General features: G+C 40.2%; 1 protein-coding gene across 1 annotated transcript in view; it reads right to left on the minus strand.

The window, feature by feature from the left end:
• The window catches only part of Syne1 (spectrin repeat containing nuclear envelope protein 1), a 471659-nt gene that overhangs the window by 382314 nt on the left and 70605 nt on the right, over positions 1 to 18740 (minus strand). Inside the window, exon 3 of the mRNA XM_075949874.1 lies at positions 646 to 707. Within this exon, the coding sequence (XP_075805989.1) occupies positions 646 to 707 (62 nt within the window). The remainder of the gene's footprint in view (positions 1 to 645; positions 708 to 18740) is intronic.

Raw genomic sequence — 18740 nt, forward strand, 5'->3', positions numbered from 1 at the left:
GTCTCTTGCTTTGTTGTTTTTCTCAATCAGCAACAACATAGGAGAATAATTTTGTGGGGGCATGCTAAGGTCAAAGATCATTTTATATCATCCTTTATTTTCAAAGACAGTGCCACCTGTGGACATGTGGTCACCTCACAACCTAATGTAGATTCTCTCAGATGATCTCTGTGTTTCTAGTGTCCTGCTACCTAGGATATATTCTCAACAAAGACCAAAAGCCCCTGAGGGAAACTGTCAGGACCTGCTCAAATAAAACTCCTTGCATAGGACAACACATTCATTGCTCCTTTCCGTACTAATTGGAATCGACACAACCAAACAAAAATCCAGTACAAATTCTCTCTCTGTACACGACACATACCGTTCCATAGAAGCAGCAACTGAGTGGATTATTTTCTCAAGGTTCATAAAAATTACATAAAAGAGTGTTTTTTTACCAGCTGTCATCTCATTTCTTCCCAGAGGTGGTTATCAAACTCCACACATAGGGAGCAGATAGCCAACCCATAATACCACCAACATCCCTGTCAGGAGTGGTGACAGCAACCTTCCTTTACAATGTGCTCTTTGTGGGATTCATTAACAACATATTATTGTTGGCTCCCATAAGATGAACCTCTAACTCTGGAAGGTTTTCTTTACCTTAGCCAGGTGGGAATTGATCCATTTTGTGAAGGTACGCTTCTGTACAATCTCTTGTTCATCTAGAAGGCAAAGAATAGCTTTGGTTAGATAATCGAATATGTTACAAAGGTCATCACCAAATACTTGCTTATACAACTCTAAAAGAGATTATAAAGTTCTTTTATCTTCTAGCTCAACTTACTAATCGTTACTTGAAGGTTCAGCACAGTTCTATGTACATAAATAACTAAACCCATCCTTAAAAAGTTATTGGAAAGCTCAAGTCAGTTAAAATTCCAGCTTTGGAGTAGAAGCAGTGGCCATGATGTCCCATGGCCTAGATGAAGAGCTGTTGGCCTCTGTCTGTAAAGGTCAAATCCCTGTAGGTTAACCTTGCTCCTAGGCAGGCCCACCTCCTTAGTTGAGCAACACAAATTGGACTTATGGAGGTGATACTGAATCTGGGAAGACTTGAAAGAGATGACTGTAATGAAAATACATTGTATGAAATTCTCAAATAATTACTAAATCATTATCATAAAACTTATTAGCGAATATCTTAGGTCTGTGATAGGCTAGCCCTATGTTTAGCTTCATTTACTGAAAGCTTACCAATGAATCACTCTCAACAAGTCTGTTAGAAATAAAAGTTCACTGAGAAAAACTAAGCACCAGTTTCTTCTGTTAGAGGATACAGTCAGTGTTAGGTGAGAAAGGAAGGGACAGATGGACGTGAATACATGAAGTCAGCCGGGAGACAGAGATGGAGATGGGCAAGCAAGGTGGGGTGCATGAGTCACCCCATAAAGCATTCTGACAGAACAGTACGCATGTCTCTGTTCTCTGCAGCTCACACTTTGGTGTAGGCAGAGCCTGTGACTTGTATCCAGCTCACACAGTATAACAGAACAGCAGCATATCAACCCCGAGGTATTACTTTAAGTTGCTGACTGGAGTGAGGATTTTTCCTGGAGTTTCGAAGACTCATAGCCATGCTATGAACTCTCGGTAGAGTAGGGTGATCATAGGGACCTGATGCTCCAGCTTTAGGAATGGAAACAACCAGTGAGAATCTGGGCCCCTAGGCTTACAAACTGCTGGAATGAATAGGGCTAACAGGCAAGCAACGTTAAAGTGGATCCTTCTTAGAAAGACTTCCGAATGAATGAGAATGACACCTTATAGCCTGGGTGAGCTGGAGCCAATGCAGGTGAGCCGCTCACAGACTCCTGGTGCACAAAAACTTGGAGACAATAAATGTGCCTGCTTGTTCGCCTCCAGGTGGTGATTTGTTATGCAATGAAAAACTAACAAAGGAAGAAAAGACCAGTGTCAGGAAGGCATTAATTAAGAGGTTTTGTGGGTGACTACCAGAGAGGGAACAGCTTAGGCACCTAGAAGGCATGGTTCAGCCGGCCATGCCCAATTCACCCACCAGTGCCAGCTTTGTTAGGCACCATGCAGGATGCAGAAGGACAGACACAGTCTCAGCACCTCTGCCCAGAGGGTGGATGCTCATAACTCTAGCTCTGCATCTGACCTTCCTTGTCTTTTTCCCAGAACATCTCAGAATGTCGGGCTGAGCACAGAACTCACACTTCATCAAACATGATGATAAGGAAGAAGTAAGCAAATGAATTCAGAAATAAATCATAAAACTTTTTAACCTGTAGGAAGTTTGGATTTATCTACCATGTTTACTGAATGCCATTATATGTTAATATATTTTCAAACTGGTTTTTGTTTTAACTTCGAAGTTCATTATATAACCATTATTACAGTAGGTAAAATTCTTATGCATCAGACATTGATATGTATTTACATGATTTATTTTAATTAACTATATGGTTATCATTCATAATGTATAATAAATTAATGTATTCACTCATTAAAATATGCAATGTATTTGGTGTATTATGTGTTATATGTGCATGAGGGGAGTATATACCCATGTGTGCAGCTTTAGATTGCAGAGAATGATGTCACACACATCCCCTTCCATTTCCCATCCAGTTTGCAGAGACAAAGTCACTCAATGAACCTGAAGTTCACCATTGATAAGGGCAGTGATGTATGCTGTGAATATGTTTTATTGCTATTGGCTAATAAAGAAACTGCTTTCGGCCAATGGCTTAATAGAGTAAAGCCAGGCTAAAAGAGATATATAGAGAATATAAGTCAGGGAGAAGCCATGTAGCCACAGACAGGGAAAGATGTCTCTGCTGGAGCCCGCCAAAACTTTGCCAGTAGGTCACAACCTCGTGGTGATGCATAGATTAATGTAGATGGGTTAGATTAGGATATAAGAGTTAGTCCAAAATACACTTAAACTATTGACCAAACAGTATTGCAAATAATATAGTTTCTGTGTGTTTATTTTGGGACCAGGCAGGACAGAAACCTCCACCAACACACCATTTTGGCTAGGTTGGCTGAGAGCAAATTCTTGGGATTCCACTGTCTCAATTCTGGGTTTCAGGGGCAGATGGCCATGCCTGGATTTTATATGGGCGCTTGGAAATAGAACTCAAGTTCTCTCTTTTGTACAGCAAGAGTTCCAAGTCATCTTCCCACCCCCAACTCACTCAGAGCTTATAGCCAACAAGTAACCAAAAATAATCACAGTTTTTAGTTTACAGAAAAGAAAATTGAACCACATAGTGTGAAGTAATTTTACCAAAGTAACTCAATGGCAGAGCCTTGTTTTAGACTCCAGAAAAGAAGTCAGATCCTGCAACATCATACAGCTACTTAAGGAAAACATGAAATTAGACTATTAATCTTACCCAATGTGATCACCTGAGAAGAGTAAAATCATGGTTGAGTAGGTTTCAATCTGACCTTTAACCTTTGGACTCTACAAATAAATATATATTGCAGCAATGTAATCTTAACATACAAGTTTGATAAATTTCAGAGTTTCATAATCTATAAACTACAATTCTAAATCATTGACTATAGACACACTGAGAACAAGTGTGACATTTTTCATTCAGCTGGGACCATATAGAACTTTACAAACCATGATGCCATTGCTTTAAAATGTGAAAAGGAATAAGCACAATATGTTTGTGTAGAATCTCATAAATCGAGGGATGCCCGCTGGAGCTGCCAAACTGGGCTGCATCAATCTCATTGGAGGCTAAGTCGCTGGAATTTATTTTGACTTCACCTAAAAGATTTTCTTTTAACATAGGTTTTCTTTTATGAGCCTGATATACACCTAAATACCAAATTATCCTTTTAAATTGTGCATACAAAGAAAGACTTTATTGAGACACCAAAGATATCCAAAGCCCACAATAACATGTATCACACACTGCCAGCATAGTTCTAAGTAAATGATTTCTAACTTTACTACCACATTCCTAAAAGAAGAACACATTGTAAACTTTCGTTGATGTGGGATTCCCCTCAGTCTGCTGTGAATATGTTTTATTGCCATTGGTTAATAAAGAAGCTGCTTTGGCCTGTGGCAGGGCAGAATATAACTAGGCAGAAAAACTAAACTGAATGCAGGGAGAAAGAAGGTGGAGCCAGGCAGACACCATGTAGATGCCCAAGAAGCAAGATGTGTTATAATAAACCACAAGCCTCATGGCAAAATATAAAATAATATAAATGGATTAATTTAAGACGTAAGAGCTAGCTAGGAAAATGCTTGAACCATTGGCCAAACAGTGCAGTCATTAATACAGTTTCTATGTGATTATTTGGGTCTGGACAGCTGGGGAACAAAACTGCCGTCTCCATTTACATGATGGTTCTCAAATGTTTGGGGCTAACTGCGTGACTGGGCACCCCCTTCAGGTCTAGGTCCTTGTTCATTCACTCAGGGTTAGGAGGAACATAGCTGAGAGCAGGCCCCACAACTCAGCACTCCCCACCTGGGCAGGTAGCAGGATCAGGTCTGGCAGGCGTGCCCAGGCAGGAGAGCATGGTGGATTCCTGCTGCTATTCACAGAGACATTTCCAGGTCGTAAAAATGTTACATGGCAGATTTAGCTTTTATTCATACAAAAAAAGGTATATGTGCTGCATGGTGCTTCCCAGAGTTGAGGTGGTGAGCATGGATCCCACCCAGCAGTCCTGGAGCTAACGGTAAACATACCTCCACCACATTAAAAGGCTGAGACAGGCAGATCCAGTATCCAGGGCTGCTGTGACCACACTGTTTATCATTTTAAAAATGTTGTTAGCCAGAAAAGGGTTTTAGGTACCCAATAGAACAGATTCAGAAATAAAAAAGCCTCTAAATGAGACACAGTGTGTTTAAAAAATGTATGTAGGCTTGGGAAAGAGAGAAAAAAGAATATAGAGAGTTATAAAAATAAACAGTTTTAAAAATAAAACAAAGTCTTTAAAGAGACAGTAAAAATAATATAAAACAAATAATCCATGGAAACACAGAAAATATACAGAGTCTGGATTATGCATGTCATTGTATTTTCTTTGAGTTTTTTACTACAAAGATACATTTAATTCTGGGGACTGCTAAGCTAAACCAACATATACATTTTAAAGATATCTTGACTTGAAAATTTAAGTCTAAGGATATATTACTTTGGAAAAAAAGGTTCCACTGTTGTTTTTATAGAAGATGAAAACTTGTGGATTCCTTCCAGGATAATGTGGTTTGATGGAACAAGACTCCCTGAAAGGTCTCCATGAACCCTTAAAATATTTCTCTCAACAAACAGCACAAAGCAGTTTGGAAAAACAATGCCCAAATTCCCAAGATGATTGTTTATAAATGTTTTATTTTCATTTTAAAAGGGTTAGTTATAAATGATTAATGGTCTCTGTCAATTTCTTTTTTAAAAAAGTACGGGGGATATGATATAGAGATGAATATCTTGTATTGGTATGGATCTTGGTCTACTGCTACAAATTTAAAGTTTATTTTTATACTGTGTATATATATACATGTATATATATATATAATACATACATACACATATATTTCTGTTTTTGTTTAAAGTATTGTATTTGTACAGCTCATTTAAAAATATAATGTATAATTAAATACAGATTAATAGATAGTCATCTGTAATAATCAAACTTATAGTCATGTTAGTTTTCTAAATATGCAGAGATATATTTTAGTTATATAGATAACCTTCAACACTTAAAAGAACCTATAGAACATGGCATTTAAAGGGCTTTAAAAACTTAAACTTTTCTCAGCAGCAAGGCATATCTGCTTCTGTTAGCACCAGTTACTTCAGAGAGGTTGATAGGAACTGAAGAAACTCATTATAGAATTTGCCATCAATGTAAAAAGGCTAGTCATTTGGGCAAGAAACTGCTCTTTCTTGGAATACTTGATGGTATGCTGTATAAACTGGACATGCGGGACCTACAGAAAAATGACTGCTGAACTTGACAAAAAAAGGTGAGACAGTCCTTCAGGGTTCCCTGCTTCATTAAAGAGTCTGCTGGACATTCTGCAGGACACAGAAGAAAGTGACTGACAAACTGCCAATATAGGCAGAACTGTCTTTCAAATTTCCTGCTTCATGGAAAAGTCTGCAGGATACTACGGGCCTGTGGGCTGAAGATGGATGTGTCAACATTACAGAAGAACTTTGGGTGACTGTCCAGGCAGCCAGATGTCTCTGTCAATTCTAGAGTTTTCAAAGTTGCTTACAATGCACTTCTGTTTACTTAGATAATGTTATATCCTTCTGGGGTCTTTGATGGAATTGAAGACAGTCATATTTTTCCTTAGTTATGATAAAAGACAAATTAGGTATAAAACTTGAGACTCACAAAGAAATATTGCAACTGTAATTCTTGTTTAATACCTGTTTTGTAATTTTGCTATGTTAAAGTTAAAATCTTCCTTTTTAATTAGACAAGAGAAGATGATGTGGGATTCCCCTCTATATGCTATGAATGTTTTATTACCATTGATTAATAAAGAAGCTGCTTTGGCCTATGACAGGGCAGAATAGAGCTAGTCAGGAAAACTAAACGGAGGGCAGGAAGAAAGAAGGCAGAGTCAGGCAGATGCCATGTAGATGCCCAACATACAAGAGTGAAGTAACAAACTACGAGCCTCATGGTAAAATATAAAATGACAGAAATGGGTTAATTTAAGATGTAAGATGTAGCGATCAGGGAAATGCAAATCAAGACAACTTTAAGATACCATCTTACACCTGTCAGAATGGCTAAAATCAAAAACACCAATGATAGCCTTTGTTGGAGAGGTTGTGGAGAAAGGGGGACACTCATCCATTGCTGGTGGGAATGCAAACTTGTGCAACCACTTTGGAAGGCAGTATGGCGGTTTCTCAGGAAATTCGGGATCAACTTACCCCTGGACCCAGCAATACCACTCTTGGGAATATACCCAAGAGAGGCCTTATCATACAACAAAAGTATATGCTCTACAATGTTCATAGCAGCATTGTTTGTGATAGCCAGAACCTGGAAACAACCTAGATGCCCTTCAATGGAAGAATGGATGAAGAAAGTATGGAATTTATACATATTAGAGTACTACTCAGCAATAAAAAACAAGGACTTCTTGAATTTTGCACACAAATGGATGGAAATAGAAAACACTATCCTGAGTGAGGTAAGCCAGACCCAAAAAGAGGAACATGGGATGTACTCACTCATATTTGGTTTCTAGCCATAAACCAAGGACATTGAGCTTATAATTAGTGATCCTAGAGAAGCTAAATTCGGAGAACCCAAAGAAAAACATATAGGCATCCTCCTGAATATTAATCTTCAGCAAGCGATGAAAGGAGACAGAGACAGAGACCCAAATTGGAGCACAGGACTGAAATCTCAAGGTCCAAATCAGGAGCAGAAGGAGAGAGAGCACGAGCATGGAACTCAGGACTGCGAGGGGTGCACCCACACACTGAGACAATGGGGATGTTCTATTGGGAACTCACCAAGGCCAGCTGGCCTGGGTCTGGAAAATCCTGGGATAAAACCGGACTCTCTGAACATAGCGGACAATGAGGAATACTGAGAACTCAAGAACAATGGCAATGGGTTTCTGATCCTACTGCACGCACTGGCTTTGTGGGAGCCTAGGCAGTTTGGATGCTCAACTTACTAGACCTGGATGGAGGTAGGGGTTCCTTGGACTTCCCACAGGACAGGGAACCCTGATTGCTTCTCGGGCTGGGGGGGGACTTAATTGGGGGAGGGGGAGGGAAATGGGAGGCGGTGGTGGGGAAGAGACAGAAATCTTTAATAAATAAATAAATTAAAATAATAAAAAAATAATAAAAAAAATAAAAAAAACAAAAAACAAACAAACAAAAAAAAGATGTAAGATGGATGGGAATATCCTTGAGCCATTGGACAAACAGTGTTGTAATTAATATAGCTCCTACGTGATTATTCAGGTCTGGGCGGACACGGAACAAGAGTGCAGTCTTCACTTACATTTTTCTTTCAGAAAGTTCTCATTTTTAAATGTAAAAGTGAAATAATTCACTTCCAGACTTGCCCACTAAATCTCTTTGTGATAACTTAAGTGATTTAAATTGCAGAAGAGATACAATCCTGCAGCAAAGCTCAAACTTAACCAAAACACAAGTATAAGCTGTTTCTATATTGCTATCTACAAGGAGTCAACTTGTGACATAGCCAGTAAGGTTCCTTTGTGCACACGTCACCCTTTAAATGTGCTTAGTAGAAGTAATGAGTGATGTCGTTCTGTTTTCTGTCCTTCAGACTCAAGTGTTATTACTATGCACACGTCCTATCTCGTGTCTTTTTCATACTTTTCTCGGTATTGTATATTTTGAACACAGTGAACTTTGTCTGTAGCTCATAACTGAATTCAGCACCCTTCTCCCAAGAACCACAGAGAGCAAACTGTTCATTTTATGTCAGCTTTATTCCCTGTCTTTTTTTTTCAACATCACCGACTTCATCATAGTATTTTTGTGTTTTTATATTTTAAACTAATTTTTAGTGTGTTAGACACCATTAGAATGTTTTGGAACAATGTGTTGCTGTTACTTTCCTTCCGTACTCTGTCCCATACTACCTCCCTGCCTCCGTCCTTCCCCAGCACCAACACTTTCTCTTTCCCGTCCCATGTGCTCTCTTGCCTAATCCCTAGTAGTCTTCCCTCTCATCCTGTACTACCTTCTCTTGATTTCTTTTTATATATACACACATGCATATTATAGGCTAGGAGCCACATTCACATATGTACAGATGCACACTATATGCTAAGAGCCACATTTACATATACATCTGCACATTATAAGCTAGGAGGTACATTTACATATACACACATGCACACCATAGGCTAGAATCTGTGTTTACATATACACAATGAAACATTGCTTGTCTATAAAGAAAAATAAAATCAATTTGTATGAAAATGAATAGATTTGGAAACTCTGATATTAAATGTGATGACCCAATCTGAGAAAAACAAAAACTGCATATTCTTTCTCCCCCATACGTAGACCCTAATTCCTTTCAGAGAAACAGGGGATTCCCCATTATTCAGTCCATTCTTGGAGACCATCCCTGAGTCGTTGACCCTCCACACTCCCACAGTAAATCTGTAAATAATTTCTGTTTGAACTTCCTATTTCTCCTATACCAATATATCTCTCCTCCAAGCCCCAGTCCCTTTCCACCTCTAAGTTAAGTCTGACTGATTCATCCTTGTGTAGCCCAACACTGCAAAGAAGACCGTTGCATCAGTGAGCTTGAGATGTAACTCATGCTCGCTCAGCATGCCCTGACTTCCATCTCTAGTATCCTGTCGCTCCCCCTGCCAAAGAAAGAAAATATGGACACACTTTCAAAGAAAGGCTTTGTTCCTACTTGGGACAACATGGCAGTGCAACGGAATGGTCAGACTGAGAAGAGGAACTCCAAGCAGCCTTTCAGGGACCATAAAGGAGTGTATAGACTGCCATTTCATCCTAATTATATGTATTTTATACATGTTTACATATTTATTATAACTCTAACATGTTGAACAGATTCTTTAAGAATGTATTTCTGAGACATGAAGACCTTAATGCTTGATAGACAAAATAAATTGTATCAGAACTGTAATATTATCAAAAGTCAAATAGTGAAGTCCTAAGTGGGTCCATCTTTAATCACTGTCATAGTTAACATTAAGAGCACTGAAAAAAGAAAGTGTTGTGTAAACAAACAGATGTATTTTGTGTTGAAATTGTCAAGCCCCATAAAAAGAATATTAAATTCAGAAGAAGCTTGCCTTAGGTTAGTATTCACAGCATTTACATTTGAAGATTGCTGTTATGCCCTGAAAGTATCTTTAATGGATACACTTATATAATACTCTTGGGCATCTCATTTACCTGAGGAAGGTGGAATTGTCATAGAGAAAATGACATATTTTAATTCATAATGTGGGCTTGAGAGGTGACTCAATAGATAATGCTTGCTACATAATTATGAAGGCCAAATATATGTTTAGTACATCAACTTACACTAAAGAGATAGCACAGTTCATCCAATGAACAGTAGACATCAGATTCATGGCACTGTATCGCTAGGATAAAGGTTAAGAAACCATGAACTGCAGCCACAAGCTACTGCTAACCAGAAACAGAAGGACTATCCTTGCCAGTAGGTTACAATGACCACATGCACTCGGTGAAGTTCAAAAGGACTTTGAATCTGATGTCTACCATCTCTCCATTTTGTTTAGTCTAAAACAGAAATAAACATCCATTGCAACCTCCTGGCTGTCCCATTATTGTAGTTAGACTACTGGGGGCAAACAATCTCTGTTTAGAGTCCAGGTCTATGGAGGGAAGGTGCTAACACGGAGCTTCATCTGTACCGGAACCAGATACTATGCATAAGCTAGGATTCAGAGCTTGATGACGGGATTGGTGATAGATGAGACTTTTGGCATCTTGGAGACATGTATTTTGCATGTAGAAAAATACAAAGAATGGTAACCTGAAATTGAATTTAAATTTCAAACCACAAACTCTTGTAGTTCCCATATGCATTCACCTCTGTAATATGAGTTTGTACTTTCTTCCACCAAAAAGGGTAGAACTAATTTTTTCTTCCCTTAAGTTGATCTCATATTGTATTGATGGGATTAACAATGCAGTAATAATGACCTTATGTTCTGATTCCAGGTTTTAAGACAGCAGCTAGTCCACCTTGGTGTCCAGGATCACTGTCTGAGAATTACTGCACCAGAAAAGCAGTCTGTTTCAGAGCCCTGGAACATCACATCTCACAGTCATCGCCAACTGTCAAACAAGTCAGCTTGAATACTAGAGTTCAGCCAGCGCTGCAGATGAGTTCAGCCCCAGGAGAACCCAGGGAGTCCAGCAAGCCATCTGATGCTCACGTTCCTCTGTACCCCAACAAACTTCAGTGCATGGTCCTCATGGGAAGAAAGCTTTCTCCCCGGATTGTTACCCAACCACCTAACCTCCTTCTTGTCACATTGTCTTAGATAGGTATCTTTTAAAAAAATCTATCCATATTTGCTTATAACTAACCAGACAAGCATGCTCTGTGACCAGAAGTGACTGTTTTTTTTTAATTTTTATTTGTTTGTTTATTTTTGAGATAGGGACTCACTGTAGCCCCACCCTACTGATTTAGAACTTGCTATGTAGACAACATTGGTCTCAAACTCAGAGTCACTTAATTGGCCTTCTGAGTGCTGGCATTAAAGACTTGTGCCACCATGCCCAGCCTCTCCATGTTTTAAGCCACAAAACTGTGGAAGGGTTTGTTATGTAACAAAGATTAACTAAAATAGTTTACTTATGTGACAGACTCATTAACACAATGTGTAATGTGTGTGTGTGTGTTCTTTCTGTGATGAAAAGATTCCAGGTATACTTCTTTGGTCTCATCCTCTGGGATTTTGGTGTTCTGATGAAATGAATAGCAAGGAAAAATGCCAAGAAATCAGTTACTGTGCATAAGACCCAGCATGAACTAATTGCAAAGCTGGACAGAGGCAGGGGAACAAAGATCCACAGACTCCCAGAGAGAGTGATGCCCTTGAGGGAAGGGGAACAAAGCACACTTTTGGGACCCTGAATGCTCTGGTTACTCCTTCCATCCCTTTTCAAGTAGTTGCCAGTAAACACAAACTTTTCTTAAGACTTTGAGAATCAGAATTATATTTCTTTGGTTTGTAAAGCCAGTAACTAGATCCAAAGAACCTGGTTCGTCAAAATCACATTTCAGCCAGGAAGTTGTGGTGCATGCCTTTAATCCCAGTACTCGGGAGGCAGAGGCAGAGAGATCTCCCTGAGTTCGAGGTCAGCCTGGGCTACAAGAGCTAGTTCCAGAACAGGCTCCAAAGCTACAGAGAAACCCTGTCTTGGAGAAAAATTCATATTGCAAAACACAGTAGTGCCCTTCACTTTCGATGTAAGGCTTAAAGGGTGAGAAGGAAAGAATTATCTGAGTCTCTAAGACAAGGTTTCTTAGCCCCAGCACTTTTGACATTATGAATGAGATAAAACTGTTGTGGCAGGTTGTCCTTACCATTCCAGATGTTTGATGGCATCCCTGCTTGCTGCCTTTTAGATGCCAGAAGCACCCCAAGCCCAATGGGGCAATTAAAGACACTTACAAGCACTGATCATTCCTACTGGAGGTCAGAATCATCTTACTTGATGACCTAAGCTCTGTCCCAGGCATGCACACGGGCAGAGACCAGCATGAATCCTGCCTGTTGCTGGCAGGATAATTTTTTTGAGACAGAGACTCACTGTGTAAGTTTTCAATTTAATTTCTTTTATCCCCACACTATTTATCATATTTGGCTATTTCTACAGTAAATCTGCTTATTTGGGTAAAAATCTTTGTTCTTATAGTACGGTGTTTGTAAAATGCCAAAATTCAGTGAGGCTAAGAACTTCAATGGAAGTTATTTAGAAGTTATATAACATTAGCCAACCTAATTGAAATTTTACATGATATCTGACATATGTTGTCAGTCAAATATAATCTTTTATAATAGAAAAGAAAAGGGTGGGGAGAAGGTGTGTCTATCCTGATATTATGTTTGGTTTATGTTGCTACAATAAATTTAATTTTTTTTCAAAAAACACAGGACAAATTATAAAATATATAATTGATAAGCTTGAGGAAGCTATTGTCAGCTAAAATACAATCTGAAGTAATTTTCATAACATTTTCCACTTGCCATGCTCAGCGAAGGAAAATTAGACGGTATATTTTGTTAGTTGAATAATTGTATTTGTTAGGTGGAAACAGTTAAGCACGGACGGTTTAGCAGCACACTCATCAGATGATGTACGCTGGCTTAGCTGCAGGGATGAAGCTGTGGGGAAATACTTGGGTCTCGTGGGACAGCTTTACCCTCCTGAGGAAGCACAGTAGTGAGAACCCTAATCAAAACTATATGTAATCTTATTTTTATCTGACCTAATGTGAATACTTTTCTGTGAAGAGGTGTAAATGCCTTTTATTCCAGTTGAGGGCCACACATAATAAATGTCGTGGGTGCCATGTGACAATTCTTAGATGCTGGGATGGAAAACAGGGCTGCTGGCCTGGATGTCTTCACAAAGGTCTATGTACAGGACCGTGGTGGAGATGTGTGCCTGGGAGACAAACAGTCATGCTAAAGAGACAAACCAGCGCACACAAGCAGAGAGGCAGAGAGCAGAGTCTCCTGGGGCAGTGCCTGCTGGCAGCCCCTTTAATGCCCTTTAGGTCTAGATAAACATAATAAATTGAAGTTGTTTCAGCAAGTTTTCCACACTCTGGACATCCTTTACTTATGGATACAGCTGCTGTGCGCTGCAGTTTTTGCGGAGAAAACGGCCACACAGTGACGCGACTAGAACGCATTGTGTCTGCAGAACTGGTGAACTGACACATTCCTGCAAGTTCATCTCATTGGATTTCATAAGGGAACCGCTGAGCACAGCAGAGCCTGTGGCACGGACCCAGATATAAACTAGGAAGCTAAAGCAAAGTGGATGTTAAACAACAAAGATGCCACTATGGACCTGGAGGGACTGTGAGGAGAGAGAGACAGAGAGACAGAGACAGAGAGAAGGGAGGGGGGAAGGGAGGAAGGGAGGGAGAACACCCTGTGAACTCTCTTCCATGAGAATATAAAGAAATTGACCTCACAGAACTGAGGAGTAGAGTGGTGGTTACCCCAGGCCAGGGAGTGTGGTAGTAAGGAGGAGTCAGTGGTCGTGGATAGTATGAATGAATTCTGGTGTTCTATGGCATTATAGGGTAACACTTTTGATAATAATGCATTACACCCCGAAGAAGCTCAGCAGTACATTTAGACGTACTCCTTATAGACGGAGATGAAAGTTAAAAGTGACGTTTACGTTAATTGCACAAACTCATTATCTAACATATTAATACATCCAAACATTGCCTCATAGTATGCAAGCATTAGGTGCCAGTCAAAAATAAAACGAACTTTAAAAGAAAATAGGTAGATGACTATTATAAAGAAAACTATAAGTACAGATATTTATAAAATACAATAAAGTCTAAAAAATAATGAAATTTAACGTAGTTGATATTCAGATTTTCAGACTCTTACAATAAGTTAATTTAATTTTAACCAGACATATAAACTCATTTTTTTTTGGTTTGTTTGTGTGGCACATTTCCCTGGACCCATCTCGTGTGCATCAAACTGAGAAGATGGTTTGGTGTTCCTGAAGTCTAGCATGGAATACAGAAATCAAAAGAAATTGCAGCACAGTCCACGTTTTATGTGAGAAAGAAAAATTAACAGCAGCAGCGTGAAATACATTATCAGGTTAAAAAAATGCAAAAACGTGACTGTTACTGTGTTGAAGACAATGTGGGTGAGGAGGTGCCCCAGCCAGCTCCACCGTGTGCTAGCAGGGGAGCTTTGGGGAAGACCACTGCTGCGGTGGAGGGTTTCTTCTATTCAGCTACACGAGAATGCCAAGAAGACAGCTGATTCTGCTGTGTTTCCAGCTAGCACGGAGGCCACAGAAGAGCTAGGCCATTGTGTCACATGCCAAAAAGTCATTTCACAGACAGATGAACTGCCCTTGATTCTGTCAAAATGCCACAACCATGGATTCCCCTTTTCTGGTCAGAAGGAAGTGGAATATTGGAAGTTTCCTGAAATACCTTCATACAAACACATCAGTGTTAACACATGAACATGCTAAAGTTCAGCCTAGTGAGATGGCTCAATGGGTAATGAGAGGCACTTGCCACCAGGTTCAGTCTTCAGATACACATGCTAGGAGTACATGCTACATACATACATACATGCATATGCATTATATTGTTCTATGAACTCTACACTCTACATGTGTGCAGTGACACAGGTGTCCCCATGAATACATACACACAATAAATAGATGGATATGAAGAACTATCTGTGGATCAGAACACAGTGTTTTATTCAGTGTAGATGAGGAAGGGGGGATGTAGTGGATCACACTATTAAGAAACATAGTACCTCAAAATCAGTGAAGGTTCTAAAAATAAACAAATATGATTTCCCAAGAAAGTATAACTTTTCTGTAATATATGTGTTCAATATTTGGCTTTTGTTATTTTTTTCTCATTAAACTTTACCTTTTATCTTAATCGGGTTCAAGTTTATATTTTCATCTTTTGAGATTCTACATTTTGCATTATTGCTAATATTATTTTCCGTTTTTACTTCGTGCCAAGCTTCTTTTATTGCCAGACATCTTAATAGTTTTTATCATTTTACAAATATAAGTAAAATAACTTGCTATGTTTTGACTTTTATTTTATGATGTCCATCCCTTCAAGATGCAAAAGACATTACAATGTTAACACTCACTGGGGATGAGATGAGGTGCCTGATCTACAGAGTGAGTTCCAGGACTGTCTCCATAGCTACTGAGAAACCCTGTCTCAAAAAAAAAAAAAAAAGAAAGAAAGAAAAAAGAAAAAGAAAGAAAGAAAAGAAAAGAAAAACCTAAGAGTTTAAAAGAGTAAAGTTAAATTCAGAGTTAAACAGCAATTTTATGAGACATGTTGAAAATTTCAGTCTCAAAATGTTTCTTCCCAGCGTGTGAGCTCAGGACCCTGAAAGACTTCACTGGGTCATCAGTCATGTAATGACCAACATGACCACCAGAGGGCTGTAGCTCCCAGCTGCTTCAGGAGTGTGGTGCCATCCTGACATTTCTGTCAGTGAGCATCTTCAACTGATATCCATGACCCCATGCCACATCTTCTCACAGGGACGTCACTGACAGAGAGCATCAGCTGTTACTAGTGGATATTTTGGGTCCCATCCCAACACCATGCATGAGTAAGCTTATATGCGATGTACTTGTGTTTATATTTGAGTAATAAAATTCTATCATTCAGTTAGGGCCTATGTGGCTGGCATGGCATTGGAGATAGTTATCACTTCCCTTCTCTGATTCAAACATTGCAACAGCTCAGTGAGGTGACATCAATACCTGCCTATCCCAATCAGTCCTCCTACCCACTGTAGCTAGGATGGCACTCCTTACATCTGAGCCTCTTCCTCCTAACTCGGAAGAAAAGCCTATGTTAGAGACACCATGAGGACAGCTGAGCCCTTCCTCCCTCCAGCCCAGCTGCATAGTTTGGGATACTGGGGCTAGCAAGGTAAATCGACTTGCCCAAAGAGACACGGATGACACCAAATGACAAGACATACGCATCTGTCTAGTGCCCAAACCTGGGCTTTCAATCCCTTCGCTCCACTCTCGTGTACTAATGGCCCAGAGAAGTTTCCAAAATATTTTCAGATAAAACATCTGAGCCAACAATAGGCAAGGTAGACACTATTCTAAGCTTAAAGACAGGTGATCCAGTGTCTAAAGTAGTGTCTCAGCAAGTACAGGCCTAAGACTAGGGAAATCCTTCTATCATCGTGGCCCCCACTTCCCACATAAGCAACGACTGGGTTAGAACACACCTGAGTGGTAGATCTGACAGCTTATCTAAGCCCCATGTGTTCTAGCATCTTTCTGAGCTAAAAAAAAAAAGTGCCCTGCCCCGTGACATTTTGACTGCCTCCCTATACTCCTCTCACTTTTTCCATCCTGATTCTCAGTCTCTCATTGCTGCCCTGGGCCCCTCATCAGGAAATAGAATAGCCAGATGTTCTCAGAAGCTGGCTTATGTAGGCGCCTGCAGCGTGTTTCCCGTCCACACATAGCCACCTTTGCAGCTGCCCCGTAATCATGCGTATCTATGGAAACTCTGTGGAGAGAGGGTTTAGCGGATGAGCTCTCAGTCACAACGTTAGGGGTATAAGGGAAGCAGAACTGCGGGGAGGGAGGGGCCGAACCGAGATGCGATTTTATCTCTGAAGTGCAGGTAGTCTTGAGTTACGTTCTCAATAGAAGCAAGGAACAGAGACTTCAACTGTTGATCAGCTGCAGGATAGGGCTCTCTGGAGGGGAGAGACTGCTTAGAGGTGGAGGGCGAGTCCTGATTACCTGGCAGCTTCAGGATGATGGAGAATGAGTGTTCCGAACTGGAGGACAAGCCCAGCCTGTCCGGCGGAGCGCCTGCTGTGTTCGTGGCAGTGCTAGTTATTAAGTCTAAAGGACAAAGAGGGCCGCAGCTCTCATTTGTCGCATGTCGCATTAGAGACATTACATTCAGAGGGAATCAAGTATTGCCCCACAGGTGTGCTAGACACCCAGAGCCAAGCCCTTTATCACCACGACACGCTGCCCCTTCCACTTACTTCAATGTGCCTAAGGCCCTCTTTGTGTGTCTTGGATTCAAGACTGTGAACACATTGGTTGGTGCAAGAAAAAGGAGATCACAGCTGTCAGTCAGGAGACTGCCAGTTACATCAAGTTGTCCGAATAGTCCAAGCACATTAGCTTTCTGACTACTTAGAATTTTGTCTTCCTGATTTATACACTTCCTAGGTTGAACCAGCCAGGCCTGTTGTGCCTTTCCACACTCGGAGACAGCCAGCACCGTTTCTGACTTCTCTCACGGCGAAACGCCAGCAACTGCTCTCTCCTTCGCCTCTCTCCTTTGACCACCATGTCGCCACCCTTCCACGTTGGTGTTTCAATGCAGGAGATGCTTATGTCTCAGCTGATAAAGGTGGTCATCCAGGAGCGCACAAAAATTAAGAACTGAGGACTTACCAAGGAGAGACGTGTAATGTGCTTTTTAAAAAAATTGTGTGTAGGGGTCTGTGATGTGTGTTGTGTGTTGTGCATATGTGTATGGTAGGTGTGCTGTGTGTTGTGTATATGTGTATGGTATGTGTGATGTGTGCTGTGTGTTGTGTATATGTGTATGGTATGTGTGATGTGTGTTGTGTATATGTGTATGGTGTGTGTGATGTGTGTTGTGTGATGTGTATATGTGTATGGTATGTGTGATGTGTGTTGTGTGTTGTGTATATGTGTATGGTATGTGTGATGTGTGCTGTGTGTTGTGTATATGTGTATGGTGTGTGTGATGTGTGTTGTGTGTTGTGTAGATGTGTATGGTGTGTGTGATGTGTGCTGTGTGTTGTGTATATGTGTATGGTGTGTGTGATGTGTGTTGTGTGTTGTGTAGATGTGTATGGTGTGTGTGATGTGTGATGTGTGTTGTGTATATGTGTATGGTGTGTGTGATGTGTGTTGTGTGTTGTGTATATGTGTATGGTGTGTGTGATGTATGCTGTGTGTTGTGTATATGTGTATGGTGTGTGTGATGTGTGCTGTGTGTTGTGTATATGTGTATGGTATGTGTGATGTGTGTTGTGTGTTGTGTATATGTGTATGGTGTGTGTGTTGTGTGTTGTGTATATGTGTATGGTGTGTGTGATGTGTGCTGTGTGTTGTGTATATGTGTATGGTGTGTGTGATGTGTGATGTGTGTTGTGTATATGTGTATGGTGTGTGTGATGTGTGATGTGTGTTGTGTATATGTGTATGGTATGTGTGATGTGTGCTGTGTGTTGTGTATATGTGTATGGTGTGTGTGATGTGTGCTGTGTGTTGTGTATATGTGTATGGTATGTGTGATGTGTGCTGTGTGTTGTGTATATGTGTATGGTGTGTGTGATGTGTGATGTGTGCTGTGTATATGTGTATGGTGTGTGTGATGTGTGATGTGTGCTGTGTGTTGTG

This window comes from Microtus pennsylvanicus, chromosome 1, assembly GCF_037038515.1.
Source record: "Microtus pennsylvanicus isolate mMicPen1 chromosome 1, mMicPen1.hap1, whole genome shotgun sequence".
Classification (NCBI taxonomy): Eukaryota; Metazoa; Chordata; class Mammalia; order Rodentia; family Cricetidae; genus Microtus; species Microtus pennsylvanicus.